The 14,982-nt window shown below is 33.4% G+C and overlaps 3 protein-coding genes across 4 annotated transcripts; all 3 read left to right on the top strand.

Moving 5' to 3' along the window:
* The first annotated feature begins 2,536 nt into the window (after positions 1 to 2,536).
* Positions 2,537 to 5,651, top strand: LOC123203455 (plectin-like). Its single transcript, XM_044619811.1, has 5 exons — positions 2,537 to 3,618; positions 4,040 to 4,336; positions 4,420 to 4,587; positions 4,673 to 4,891; positions 4,982 to 5,651. Exons 1-5 carry the CDS (start codon positions 3,172 to 3,174, stop codon positions 5,366 to 5,368), a joined length of 1,518 nt encoding a protein of 505 aa, XP_044475746.1. The 5' UTR covers positions 2,537 to 3,171; the 3' UTR covers positions 5,369 to 5,651.
* Positions 5,652 to 6,283: 632 nt separating this feature from the next.
* On the top strand, positions 6,284 to 8,769 carry LOC123201982. Its single transcript, XM_044617674.1, has 3 exons — positions 6,284 to 6,437; positions 8,253 to 8,353; positions 8,440 to 8,769. Exons 2-3 carry the CDS (start codon positions 8,260 to 8,262, stop codon positions 8,580 to 8,582), a joined length of 237 nt encoding a protein of 78 aa, XP_044473609.1. The 5' UTR covers positions 6,284 to 6,437; positions 8,253 to 8,259; the 3' UTR covers positions 8,583 to 8,769.
* Positions 8,770 to 11,255: 2,486 nt separating this feature from the next.
* Positions 11,256 to 13,112, top strand: LOC123196432 (translin-associated protein X). Of its 2 annotated transcripts, XM_044610465.1 has the most exons (3): positions 11,258 to 11,427; positions 12,055 to 12,096; positions 12,204 to 13,112. In XM_044610465.1, the coding sequence occupies exons 1-3, from the start codon at positions 11,384 to 11,386 to the stop codon at positions 13,036 to 13,038; spliced, it is 921 nt and encodes a 306-aa protein (XP_044466400.1). In that variant the 5' UTR covers positions 11,258 to 11,383; the 3' UTR covers positions 13,039 to 13,112. The 2 variants fall into 2 exon arrangements, with proteins under 2 accessions (XP_044466409.1, XP_044466400.1); XM_044610474.1 differs by lacking the exon at positions 12,055 to 12,096 and having other exon boundaries at positions 11,256 to 11,427.
* Positions 13,113 to 14,982: the final 1,870 nt, after the last annotated feature.

The raw sequence follows: 14,982 nt of genomic DNA, 5'->3' as shown, positions 1-14,982 counted from the left end.
TGTTAATAAAATTAAATACATTTATAATTAAAATTTATATTTAATATTGAAGGTATTTTTATTTTTATATTAATAAAAAATAAAAACAATAATTTAACTTAAACCATAAATAATTGAATATGTAATGATAACATTGAATTAAAATAAAGCCACTGAGATTTGATAAATTTAAGTATAAAAAATGGGAGATAATTGAGAAATGACAAATCCATAGATTCAAGCAAGAAAGCATCTTAGGGTTTTGTAAATAATTGAATTTGAAAAACAATACGTGAAAATCGAAGGACAAGGAATCAAAATTAAATCAATTAATTAGCAGACAACTGCAACACAAGGAAACCTCAAGAGGAATGAGGTTATTAGTCAAAGCTCTTACCTATTGGTAAAGGCCAAAAGACTTATTCTTACCAAAGTTGGTTGTTTTTTTAACTTTTTACATTTTAACTTCAAAAATTTCAAACACTTATCTATGAATTGCTAAAGTTATTGAAATTCTAATCCTTTAAAATTTAATTTCTTTTTTCTCCTCTAAACTCTAAAAACTAAAAGTTTTTCTTTTAGGTCAAATTTAAAAAATGATATATTCCTTTTTAGGGTTTAGTTTTCAATCTTCCGTGTCAAATTCAATGCCATCGACAACAACGAAGAATCCTCGATGTATCACCATACTCCTGCGATCTCTCTTCTTTCCTCTAAAACTTTGATAGATGAAGACTTCTTTTGGAAAGAAAAAACTCTCCGTCTTTTCAGATAAAGACAAAGATCTTATCTTTATTTAGAAAAAAACGATCATCTTCTCCAAAAAAGACGTATGGAAAGATAAAGATGAGATCTTCGTTGGGTGAAATTCCAAAGGAGGGGAGAGAAACTGTTGGAGTATGATGATATATCAGAAACTCTTTGTCATCGATAATGACACTGAAGATTGAAAACTAAGTTTTAGGAGAAAAAATACAATTTTTTAAAATTTATTTTAAGAGAAAACTTTTAGTTTTTAAAGTTTAATGAAGAAAAAAGAAGATTAAATTTTAATTAATTTTAATAGTATAGAAATAATTTTATTCTTAAAATTAACCGACTTAATTCTTCGTAAATAGTTGTTTGAAAATTAAAAAATAAAAATATGAAAAAACAACATGCTTTTAGGTGAGAATAAATCCTTTGCCATTGCTAAATGTTTCTTAGAAATTAAAGATAAATACGCATTCACCCTTTTGTGGGAATTTGTGGGAATAGGCCTGTTGTTTGGCGCTCGTACTTCCATTTCAAACATTAAAACAAGGGACAGGGTGCCATTGCTGGCTTTCGAAATTCCAAGGTGGCAGTTGATTCTCTCCTCTCCGCGTCAACATGGTTGCAATGCCACTACTTTGACGGCACGCAGTATGCAATTTTTGAATACTTTTGTGGCGTCAAGTGTCAATTTTTTATATCGTATACGCGGGTTGATTTTTTTTTTTTTTCTAAACAAAAACTTTATTCAAATTAGATTTTTCTTTTCAATTAAATCAACTACCCTGAATAAGTTAAATTCCAAATCCCGTAACTTATCCTTCAACGGGTATCTTTCTGCATTGGTGTTTGTCAATGTTGACAAATGACTTCTCCCTCTACCAATTAATGACCGGATTATGAACAATGGAAAGTAGGCATAATATCCCGAAAATTCTTTAAATATAAAAATAAGTTATTATTCAGGTATGAATTTGAAAAATAAAATAAAATTATGTATATAAATAAATTGTATAAATTTATTTTTATAAATTGAAGTATAAATTAATAGATATTAAGTAATTATTTGAGTTTTTAAAATTTAAAAATTAATTCAAGCTTGAGTGTGAATAAGTCTTTTGAAAAAAAAAAAATTACCCATCTTCACCGTTGGGAGTTTAAGAGAATATTATTAGTAAAACTTTTAAAAATCGACTATAGAAAGTCTTTAAATTTTGAATCCATTTGAAAGTATGGTATATTATAAGTATTATTAGATAAATGCAAAGAACAAATGTGATATAGGTCAAGTTTTCATTAAAGTTACCACGGACTAAATCTTATTTGATGAATGTGCGGATAAGGTAAGTGTTTCCAGTAACGTTACTAAAGACTAAATATTAAGCAAATCATGGTGACAATAAAATTATGTGTACAGAGAATGAACATTGACCGTAACATATTTTTATATGATTTAATAATTTTGAATAAAAAATAAAATAATATTCAATTCAATACATGACAAACCTTGGGTCTAGTGACTGACCCACAACTACCAAATCCAATTTTAGTGGTTAACCTCATAATTATCAAATTTTGGGTTTAATAACCCCATAACTATCAAATATTGAATATAATGATCGATTCTATAAATACTAAATTTTAAATTAAATGACTGATCTTATAATTATCAAATTTTAGAGTTGATGATCGATCGCACAACTACTATCCCATGAAAGTTAACTGTACAGAGAGACAATTCATTCAAAATTAATGGAGCCAGCTGAAAAGTGCAGTCTTGCAAATTCTCTGTGATGATAATTAATAATAATGAATGAATGAATGAAGATCAACTGGTGGTGTGTTGGTTTTACTTACTTTGGCTTTTTCACAAAATCTCCATTGATAAATAAATAGCAATGAATATTGGCAATGGCAATGGCAAATTGAAGCAACCACAAGCTCAAACTCACCATTAATTTATGAAGATATTCTGATCAGTTTCCCATGAAAAAGCATTGTCCCAGACGGAACAATTAAATTACCCACAAAACAACAACTCCAACTAATTAACTCAAATTCGCTTTACCTTTCATTTCAAAATCTCTGTTCCTTCCTCTTCACGAGGTTGCACGCCTATCGCTCTTTCCTCTTTACTACTATTTCTGCAGCTCTTTCTCTTCCTCTCTGTCTCTTGTTCTTTAACCGATGAAAGCTCTGTTTCCCATATTATAATAGTAACCAGGTTCTTATTTTTTACTATAAAAAATTATTCTCTTCCTCTGTTTGATACAACAACTCTCATGCAGTTGTAGTTTTGTCGTTGGTTCTTACCCAAAAGTAGAATTTTGAGTTTTTGAAAACTCTTTGAACCGTTACTTTCTTTATAATTTATAAATAGGCTATGGTGAAGCTCTAGTAGTCAAAGTGTAACCGAAAGTACTGAAACGTCCTTATTTTATGGAGAGAGTGGCGGTGCCCGGTGGGTCCAGGAGGCCTAAATGGCAGTACCCACTAACGCAGCAGACGCCGAGGATTCTTCAGCTGCCGCGGCGGCCGAGGAAGAAGATGGTGAAGAGTGGTGGGAAGCTGGGGGGAAGGGAGAAAACGGGGAGGCTTGAGGTGTTGTTTGATCAGGAGAGGGAGTTTTCTAGAGGGGTTGTAAGGGAAGTTGTGGTGGTGAGTGAGGAGGAAAGGAGAGGGAGAGTGGATAAGATTTGTGGTGGTGGTGGGGGAGGAGGGGGGATGGCGGTGGTGGAGGAAGAGAAGTGGAGGTTTCAGGCTGAGATGTTGAGAGCTGAGTGTAATCTTTTGAGGATTGAGAGAGAAATTGCTGTTAAGAAAATGGAGAGGAGAAGAGTTCAAGTGGAGAGGATCTTGAGATCTGCCATTCAAACTCTTTTATCTGTTAGTGTCTCTTTCTTTCACATTCTTCTTTTTCTTTTTGATTCAAATGTTTGTTTGGTTGCTGAGAAAATTTCGCAAATAATTAAAAAAATAACTTCATTTTATGACTCTTTGTTTTAGGATTAATTGAATTGATTAGATCACTGCATCTGTCTCTATTTTCTCAGTAATTAAAACTGTAGAGGGCTTAATTTAAGGTCTCTTTGGTTGATCAGGAAACGGGGGGAGGGAAAATAAATTGAAGATTTATACTGACAAATAGTTGAAAGAATAACTTGTTTTGTTTTTATATCATAGATGTTAATTTGGTTAATTTTATGTTCTGTTTGGTTGCCGAGAAAATGTGGGAAGGGAAAAAGAAAAATGAAGATTCGAAGTGATAAGAGGTTCATTGTCTGGTTTATTTCTGATCTGTTTCTAGGGGAGGAGAAAGATTTGTTCAGGAGAGGATTTGAGCATGATCCTGGAAAGTGGGATAATAAATTTGACTGAGGAACTGGAGAAGCTGCAAAGGAGATCCAGAATCAAGTATCTGGAGGGTAAGAAATGCAGTAATTTTGATGAAAAAGCATCTCTTCTTCAAAGACGACTCATGAATTTTGAAGGAAAATCCGAGGAGATGCATGTCAAGGAAATTAGAGAAATGGCAGAAGCAAGTTTGTCGATCCGAAGAAGTTGCAGTGTGGATGAAAGCTCCTTTTCAAATGAGAACTGCCATGTAAGAAGGAATCACTCTTTTTACTGTTCAAATTCAGATGCCTAATTTCATTTCTAATTAATCTGAGAACCATGCGTGTGCAGGTTGAGATTCTGAGGAGGAAAATGGAAGGCTTGTCGAAAGGGATGTTCTTAGAGAGAATGAAAGAAGAATATGGTTCAATTCTTTCCACAGCCAACAGTTCTGCTTCTACTTCAAAGCGAATTGAGTTTCCTGAAATGTCTTCAACATTAGCCGGTCAACCATTTAAGGTATAATCCTGCTGGAGGGAAAATGTTTCGGAAATTTGTTTTAGCCCTTTTCTTAATCAGAATCTGATAGGAATTTCTTTGGCAGGATGCAAAGTCTCACAAGGAAAAGAAGTGTTCAGGACATTGCAAGGCAATAGTGAGAAGGATTGTAGAACAGGTTCGGGCTGAGACTGAGCAATGGTCTCAAATACAAGAGATGCTGCAGCAGGTGAGGGACGAGATTGAAGAATTGCAGGCGTCTAGAGATTTTTGGGAAGATAGTGCACTAGATTCAGATTATCAGATTCAATTGTTAGTCTCCGCGGTAAGATCTTTTTAAATATTTAATTGCATGTTTTGGTAGGAAGTAAGAGTTCCAGAGTCAACTGGGTTTGTGATGTTGTTTTTGAATTAGGGTCAAGAATGGAAACAAAAAGCACTATCTTCAGAAGCAAGAGCAAAAGAACTACAAGCACAATTGGCAATGCTCCAGAAGGAGACTGAGAAGTTGAGAAAGGAACCAGATACTAGAGCATTAAGGGCTGAAACCTCTTCACCGCCTGCCCCGGACTCGCAGAATGAAATTGAGAAACAAGTTCTAATCTGTTGCGAGAAGGAAAATTCTCGAGCCAACAATGTTGTCACCAAGCCAAAGGAGGCCTTGAATGATGGAAGAAGAAAAGCAAGGTCGTTGAGCAATGCATTTGTTGCTCCAAATCGGTTGCCCTTGCAAGATATTGGTAACCAATCACCTAGCAGAGCCATTTTCCCTTTGCATTCTAATGCACAGAGCAGGTTTTGAGAGCTGCTGCAAAAGGCTATGCTTCCTTCATTAATTTTAAGCTTTTGGCTAAAGAAGGGGCTTTGAAGTTTCTTTTACAGAAATCACAGCTCTAAAATTTTCTGTAGCTTTGGTAGCAAACATCCCACAAAATCTGAATAACATATTTTCATCTGTATAATAAGTTTTGAAAATCAGTTGCAGCATGAGGAATCACTCAGAAATGGATTAGTGGTTTGTTATCCAGTACACCTTTGTTGAATTGGTATTTCACCATAGCTTTTTATGATATGCTTTTACCTGAGATTTTTTTTCCGATGACTGGTATTTTTGATAACTTTGTATATACACAATGACATGTTTCCGTAAGATTGAATATTACTTTATCTTTAATTTAAAATTATCCAATCAAATAGTGCCGTATCATTGGTCTCTTTCCTATTTGCAAAATATCAAAATAACCCTTATAATATTGTGAATTTTCAATTTCTACAAAAGTTTACAACTTTTTACTTTAGTCTCTACTAGGCTTACTCACGCCCAATTTCCAAAAAAATGCCTAGGGTGAGAATCATGCATCTAAGTTGAATTCATAATAAAAAATGGAAAATTGATGGAAACGAGATTGATATTAAAATTATAAACAGTTGATGCAATACTCATCCTTCGTGCTTACCCACAATTTCTTTACATTTTTCATAATTTCTAACTCAAATTCATAATTATTCAAAAATAATTTAATTGATTTTATGAGTCAAAGATATTCCGAGTTTATGTATGAATTTTAATTTTTTAAATTTTAATAAGCATTGATTTACTATTATTCTGTTAGAATTATGAAAAAATAAAATTTTATTTTTTAGAATTTTCATATAAATATTTAAAAATATATATGTGAGAATATTTTTTTTGCAATAAACCACCTTTCGAAAGCTTCGGCCCGAGTGCGGATAAATAAGAAATGGTTTGACCCGGATCCAACCAAGCGTGCAGGCCGCCAATAAATAGCTATCTTCTAGGTCTTTCAATAGCCCATCTCAGAAGTCGTCAACATCAATTTCCGTTTTCGCCGCCCCCTCCAAGCTCATCGGTGAGTGTTGTCGTCGCTTTTCGAATTGATTAAGTCCTTTCGCTATATATTTTATATGTTCTCGTGTAGGATAGTTCGAATCTGCTGTTGTGGTGTTTTGATTTGTCTTTATATTGTGTAATCTGAAGTATGTTTCTTTGGATTCGTTTGTTGCCGCTTTTTTTGAAGTAAATTTATTTGCTTGGTTGCTGGAAAATGTGGGAAAATAACTTAAAAATCGAAACTTGGGAGTCTATTTCTTTTGTAATATTTCTATAGGCTTTTAGTCTCCTAATTGATCTCTATATCGTGTAATCTGAATTGGGTTTATTGGGAATCGTTTGCGGCTGCTTTTTCTGAAGTACATGATCTGTTTTGTTGGTAGGAAAATGTGGGAAAATAATTTAATTCAGATATGGAAAGGGTGGTGTGTGAATTTGGAAGTTGAAAGGTATATTGGATAGGAGTTTCATTGTTTCATTTGTTTTCCTGCATTTTTTGGGTGATGGTTTTTGTGGGATGTTGTGATTCTTTTTCTTTTGAGAGTTTTGGGTTTTGATTTAAGGTGAAGTAGGGAAATGGTGTTTTACTTTTTAGTGGTTCTTGTGTTGGATAAATCTTCATTGCAGTTGGTGAGAATGTATGTTTTGGTTTGTTTCCATTGGTGTTGTAGAAGATTTGTTAGACAGTTGGCATAGAAATGGCTTTTCTGCTACCAAAATTTCGAAGGCCATTTGTCCCTTCAGCTTATTTAATCACTAAGCTAGGTTTCTTATGTGTGGAAGATAATTGTGCAAAAATTTAAGAGAATAAATTGTGTAGAAAACTAGGTTTGATGTATTGTTTTTTCTGAAAGATTTTGAAAAGAATCATTACATAATAATGGATAATAAAAATAATTTTTACTAGGGATATATATAGCTGGTCAGTGACATAGCCCGATTCTTGTTGGAATGAGAAAAATAGGAAAGTCTTTAAAGTGCTTTAACTTGCTTTCGAAGAGTTTATTTTCTTCACTAAAAGGGTTTGTATTCCTTTTTTACTTTTAAATCTTGATTTACATTTTTTTTTTGTTGTGTCATTGATTATGGAAAGGGTCTAGTGGTTTCTAAAATTATTGTTTACCCAAGTCTTTCTTTCCTTTTTTTGTTTTTAATGGATGGGAGAGATACCTGGAGTGAATGTGCATCTGTTTGTGAGATGACAGAATCTCCATCTTTCACACAGCAGATGCTGCTCAGAAATGTAACTCATTTTATTTTTCAGTTGTATGCCCTTTTGTTGAGTTTCATAAACTGGATGGAGGAATTAGTATGCGCCAAAATTGTGGTGTTGCATTTTGGTGATTGCCTGCTTGGCTCCTTTTTCTTTTTCTTTGCCTGTCCAATTTGTAGTCTTTGCCTGTCTAATTTGTAGCCTTTTTTTAATTTATTTAACTGAAGAATTCAAGGGTTTCTTTAATTTTATTTGTAACTCCAATATTATCTAGCACATTTAGAAGTGAAACAGATGAAATAATTGCCTTTTTTTAGGTGAAACAGAAAGAACACATTTTTTGAATGAATGTGTATTGTTCTGTATTGTTCTATACTAGGTTTATAACTCCAATATTCTTCTGTATTGTTCTATACTAGGTTTATAACACTATGATATGGGTTATAAACAAATTCCTTAGCATTTCAGACAAACTTTAGAAGCAGTTTATATTGCAAATTCATTTTTTGAATTGAAACTGATTCTGCAAATTGGTGCAACAACTCTTTAAGCTCTGTGAGCTTCTCACTGCTGGTTTGCTTGTATTAGGTCTCCTGACATACATTCTCTAATCTATTGCAGTTGTAACATGTCAACAAAGTACATCATAGGAGCTGTGGCAGCATCCTTTGCCGTTTCTTACGTATGTGACCTTTTAATTGCTGACAAGAAGATATTTGGAGGTAAAACTTCTGTAATTTACTTTCTTTATAGCCTTGTTTACCTGTTTTCCCGAGGCTTAAAACGGTGTCTTTCATTTGATGATCAGGTACCACCCCAAGCACTGTATCAAACAAGGAATGGTGGGAAGAGACTGACAAGAAGTTCCAAGCATGGCCTCGTGTTGCTGGACCTCCTGTTGTGATGAACCCTATCAGTCGCCAGAATTTTATTGTCAAGTCCAACCCTTAAACTTGATGGTTGAATTTTGGCTCATGTTGTTGGTTTTGTTTTCATTCCGTCTACAAGTGGACCTTATAATGCCATGCAGATAGTTTTCTTTCTGTCTCAATAAATTGTGTTGTCAAATATTTCTGGTTTTACACTCAGTGCTGCAAACTTAATGACATTTCAATAACTGTTCTGGTTTTACTGTTCATGTGATTCTTTTATTAAATTTCTCATTCTCTAATTCAATCAAAGAGCCAGAGGAAAACCATTTCCTGAAGCATCCACATTTTCTCTCTTTTATGTTTAGTGTGCTTTTTCATTTCTGCAAGAAAGGAAACAACTATCTTGCAAGTAATCAATTGCTGTGCATTGCTCTTTCATAGAACAATAAAGAAAGTGAAAATGTGACAAATATTTAGATGTTTTGTTCATGGAAAGAGAATGGTCGCTTCACTTTTATTTTCATTTTCTTAAATCTGCACTTTTAACACTTGAGAAAAGACTTTTCAGAAAGTGGATGGCTTGTGTTGAAGAATTGATTAATTATAGATATAAAAGGAAAGGAAACAGAAAAAATCAAATATGATTCCTACGTCACTGTCTTTTACTGTTTTTGAAATAAATAATTAAAGAAAATATAAACAAAATTTTGAAAACTAAAGTAACAACAAATAAATCAATTTTCTAAGTATACATTTTATTATAATTTTTAGATAATTTTGTTTTTTAAAAGAGACAAACCCTATTAAGATATGAATTAATAATAAATTCTCGTAAAAATTTTAATAATTTTTTCCATTGTTAATGCATATACTAATGCTATACTAAACTTTATATACTGTGATTTTCACAATGTTGATTTAGATCTTTGCTTTGTGGCAAATTCATATGCTAATGCTATTACATTTTTTAGAGGGACACAACAAAACACATATTCTCATTATTTTATTCTTCTAGAAAAGGATGAAAATTTTTGCAAGGTATTGTTTCTAATTTCACATCACAAACACATTGGGAAAGTCTTGTTGAAAGTCTTAAAGCCGTAAAATTTTCAAGCTCCACAAATAAGAGATGCTTGATGAGCAAAAACTAGTGAAGACCCTAAAGGTGAAGAAGCTATTTCTTTAGCAATATATGAAATTGAAAATTTAGATTTTCTATTAGGTATGATGTGTCGTTTGCTGTTAATACCAGTGGTAAATATTTACAAGGCCAAAGGACTATTTCCCACCAAAGATATGCTGCAATCCCAAGTTTTTTCCCTTTAACTTTGATAATCCCAAACACCCACTTATGAATAGTTAAAATTAATGGTAGTAAAGGTAAAATCGTCATTTTCTCTATAATATTAAAAATAAATTAAAATATAATCTTTTTTTACCCCCCTAAACTTTAAAAACAAAAAATTTCCTCAAACCTAAGATTTAAAAAATGACAGTTTCACCCTAGGATATCATTTTGAAATCTTCGACGTCATCTCCGATTCCATTATCGGCGGCCTCTCCCTTTGATGGTCTCTTTCCTCTTATTTGGACGTCCGATTGATGTTGAAGAAGTGATGGAAGACGAAAAGCTTCATCGGGGAAGATGAAGATAAAGACGAAGCTGTCGTTTTCGTCTGGGAAGACGATCGTTTTCCCAAAGATTTCAAAACAAAACCCTAAGGTGAAACTGTTATTTTTTAAAACTTAAACTGAGAGAAACTTTTAGTTTTTAAAGTTTAGAGGGTAAAAAAGAGATTATATTTTAGTTTATTTTTAATATTATATAGAAAATAATGATTTTACCCTTATCGTCATTAATTTTAACTGTTCATAGGTAGGTGTTTGAGATTATCAAAGTTAAAGAGAAAAAACTTGGGATTACATCATACTTTGGGTGGGAAATAGTCCTTTGGCCTATTTACAATCTAAAAATATAGGCACTGTTGTTGCAATACACCGGTGGCCTATTTAAACTTCATAAAAAATGAGTTTTCTTCTTTTATGATTTTCGGCAAAGAGATTGGTAAACAAAGGAATTTACAATCAAAACTTTGTAAAATACGCATCGGTGTTAAATTACATATCATATTATATATACAAAATTTAATTTTTTATATTATATATTAAATATCGTATCATATAATATGAGTTTAAAAAATAAAATAATAAAAAAATTTTAATTAACATGTCATTATTTTAAAAAATATCACAAATACTCTTAATAATTTAAAATTTTTTGTACACACCTCTACTATATCATTATTTTTTTCTAAGAAGTTGTATCAATATGTATCATATTATAAAATAAATCTTATATCGTATAATACATCTATTATATCTATTAATTTAATATATCTATGATACATATTACTTTTTATTTAGATTATATTATATAATATATATCATATATTATAAGGTATGAATACTTATAAAAAAATTTACAATAACAAGAAAAAAACCAACCTGATGAGAATGAAAAACAAAACGAAGATGATCGTTGCCAAAAATCAATTATTGGTATGGTATGCTCTTCATTTAAATTTTTTTTTTTTTAGAAAATTCATTTAAAAAACAGTTATTTTAAAAATGATTAAAAACACTTTTTAAATCTTTAAAATTGGATTTAGAATTTGCAATAAAAGTCTTTAATAATTTATAATCTAAAATATGTACCTACAAAAATAAAAAATTATAAATACTTTCATCAATCAAATATCTAAAATTCTGGCCAATAAAGTTGTGACCTTATCGGCAAGTGTCATTCTCGTTCGCTCTACTTCTTAAGACGACGCCGCCGCCGCTTCAGTGTTTGGTAGCATGTAAATCGCCACCACTTACATGTTCGTCTCTCGTTTATTTAAACCGAGTATCACGAAAATCGGGTAAAATTCGTCCATTTTTATTTGGGATCTCATGAATTTGTTTGTTCTTTCAGTGCAAGTTTAGTTTCGTTCTTAATGAGCTCTTTGAATATGGTTGTCTTGCTTCCCTTTTTAACTAATATAGCTTCAAAATTGAGGTAAAGTTATCCTTTTTTCTGTTGTGTGTGTTCAGTTTGAAGTATTGAGCTCCCAGAAAATTATTGCTAATATGGGGAATCTGTTTTTTCGAATCATCATAATTTGTATAGGATTGGTTAATGTTGAAACTCATTTGGCCATGTAACAATGTCATTATTTCATAAGTAGACCAGATAAGATATGAATATGAATCCAGTGAGATTAATTAGTGATTTCATTGAATTATTAATGCAATTGGGTATAGCATGCTCTACAAATTGATTTGTGTATCTTGGCTCGAGCATCTTATTGGGTGATTCTAGTTTGTTAGAAAATATTGTTGATAACTGAAAGTAAGTTTTTTTTTTTTGCCGTTATTTTGTAGTATTTGGTATATGCACTAAAAGAGAATGAATTTTTGGTGATGACTTGAAATTCTATCACCATATGTTACTAAATATCACTTATTGATTCATATGTTTTATTATTGTTTTTTTCTTATGGTTGTAGAGTCACAGCCTTTAACACGAAAGGTTTGTTGCCCTGCACAAGGTAAGGAGATGCCTGATGTTGTTTGGTGATTGCTAATCACTTTTTTTTTTTTCTTTTGTGTATCATTTTATGATTTATGTATCTTCTTATATATGTTATGCATTCAGGAGGTTTTCACAGTCACTCATGGCTACAAAACCAAAATCTTGCCGCCCCTGTCAACCTGCTGGGACAACTTCAGGGAGTTCATCAAAGAAAGCTAGGGAAATGAGCACTGAATCCTCCATGAAGGATTCCTTTGTCCAATATGCTGACTACCTGAACAACCGCAACGACAAACGTGAGAGAGTGGTAAAGGCAAGTCGGGATATCACAAGCAATAGCAAAAAGGTTATATTTCAGGTGCATAGAATTAGTAGATGCAACAAGGAGGAAGTTTTAAAAAAGGCAGAGGAAGATTTAGCAGCAGTGACAGATCAGTATATGTCACGATTGGTGAAAGAGCTGCAAGGAACTGATTTCTGGAAGCTAAGACATGCGTATTCTCCTGGGGTGCAAGAATATGTTGAAGCTGCAATATTCTGTAAATTCTGTAGAACTGGTGCTCTTTTGAATATTGAAGAGATAAATGCCAGTTTGTTACAACTCAGTGAACCAGCGATAGAGCCATTTCAAATTAATGTCCTTGACTATATCTTAGGGCTCTCAGACGTGACAGGAGAATTGATGCGGTTGGCTATCGGTCGAATATCAGATGGTGAACTTGAATTTGCTCAGCAGATATGTAGGTTCACACGTGATATTTATAGGGAGTTGACTCTTCTTGTTCCACTTATGGATGATGGTTCTGACATGAAGACAAAGATGGATACCATGCTTCAAAGCGTGGTGAAAATAGAGAATGCTTGCTTTAGTGTCCATTTGAGAGGATCTGAGTATAAACTGCTTGGATATAATGATCCAGATTTGTCCCTGTTGGGGTTACAAGACATTGTATCATGAAGTAACTTCTGCTTTCTGCGTTCCTTTGTTAGACTGGAAACAATTTACAGATAGATTTTTCTTGTTTTGCAAAATTGTGCTTATTTCCAATACGCATGCATGTCTCTCTATAAATTGTCTGGCGTGAAGATCAGAAAATTTTGCATATTCTAATAATAGCAAGTCGCTAGGCATATGAAATTTCATTCCGTGCCTCTACAATTTCTTTTGGAGCAACCCTTCATTTGATTATTTGGTCTATAGAAGAATTAGCATTGCATACAACACATTCCAAGTACCGAAAACTGACTATGCATCTTGTTGCTATCATATAAGATTTAGGGTTTAGGATTTAGTGTTTAGGGAAAGTGAAAAGACAGCAGACTGTCTATTCCTGGCTCAGTTCTTTTCGTGGGTTCGTTAAAGTTGTGGCAGATAGCTAGGGATTCCTTGGAAGTGTGCTGTCTTTGGTTATGTTATAAATTTGGCTGAGGGAGGATCTTAAGAAGTATAAGCAAGCTGAATAAAATGGTGCATTTGAAATTAATTCAAAATGCAATATTGTCTTTATAAAAGAAGAAGGTGGAACAGTCGAGATATTTTCTTGATTCAAAATGTCTATCACTCTTGTTTCTTCCTCGAGAAGGCAATATTGGGTTCGGTTTCGTCTCTCTTGTCTGGCACGGGTTTGACGGTGGATAATGGAATACGGTGTGGCTGTTGAAAATTGAATCAACAATGAGTCTTTTTTCAACTATCATTTTCAATTTGTGTAAATGGAAGACATAGATTGATTTAGATGTATTGATCTGTGGAACCACAATAACAACACCATCCTGATATTATAGACATTATCATTTTCTGCGATTTTTTGTGACAATTGTCCTTCTTTGCCCAGTGATTAGCTTGATAGTGACATATTTCCAACATATTAACAGATGTTTGCTCCCAACTTCCTTCCATATCTACCCATGTAAGAGGATTTTTTTTTTTTATTCTATATAGTCATTATTATCATTACGTAAATAATCATCTTTTAGTTCTCCAATCAATAATGGCATCCGTTAGCTCTCTCAAGTTGCTGAAAGACAAAACTATTTTATTCACTGGCGCCACACTCAAAGTGGAGCAAACCCTCGTGCTCAGCTTAGCTCGCACAATACCCTCAGCCTCCATTAGCTGCACAATACCCTCAGTCTCCATTAGCTGCATCGAATGACCATGCAATGAGTGTCCCCCGTATTGGCTAAAGGGACATCCATCCCTTTATCAAGGGCGACATACCCGTCATGCCATATGTATAACTCCTGCACACATTTAGTAACATTCCCTGCACACTCTAATGCCCGCTCCTGAGCTATATGCCACTTCAGTGTGCGTAACATCGCGCCCTTATGCTCTCACCTCTATGCCCTTACACGTGTGCTTTCTTGCACACTCCCCTGAAGTTAACCAACATATTGCTTCTTGGCTTCCCCGCGCTGCCAAAGACATCTAACGACACCCCAATGAACTCTCATCAGTCTTGGTGCTAGAGTGAGGTCTTAGGCACCTTAAAACAGGCTAGTTGGCTGAAAAAAGGGGTTGGCACGAAAATTACATGTAAGGTCCAGGAGTGGCGCGCTGGACTGGGTGACATGGAATGCATTGCCTAGTTTCAAAGGATTGCATGAGAATTACGGTAAGCTAACAACTAAGGTCAACTGCTGAGTGTGGAAGGAGGATAAAATATATCTTGACAGTTGCTTGGGATCAAGATATATGGATGATGGAGCAAATTATGGAGTGATTGAGATAATCCCTATAATCATGCAAGAGCAAATTAAGGGGAAATTAGTGGCAGTTCCTACAATCAAAGTGGAGAGATTGGGGGAGTAATTGTTAGGATTTTGTATCTTGTAAATTGTATAAATAAAGACATAGAGAGTAGAGGGACACACCCATATAGAGATACACACATAGTGA

Source organism: Mangifera indica, chromosome 2, assembly GCF_011075055.1.
Source record: "Mangifera indica cultivar Alphonso chromosome 2, CATAS_Mindica_2.1, whole genome shotgun sequence".
In the NCBI taxonomy this organism is placed as follows: Eukaryota; Viridiplantae; Streptophyta; class Magnoliopsida; order Sapindales; family Anacardiaceae; genus Mangifera; species Mangifera indica.
Note: the sequence above shows the minus strand (reverse complement) of the source record. Positions and strands in the feature narration are given on the sequence as shown.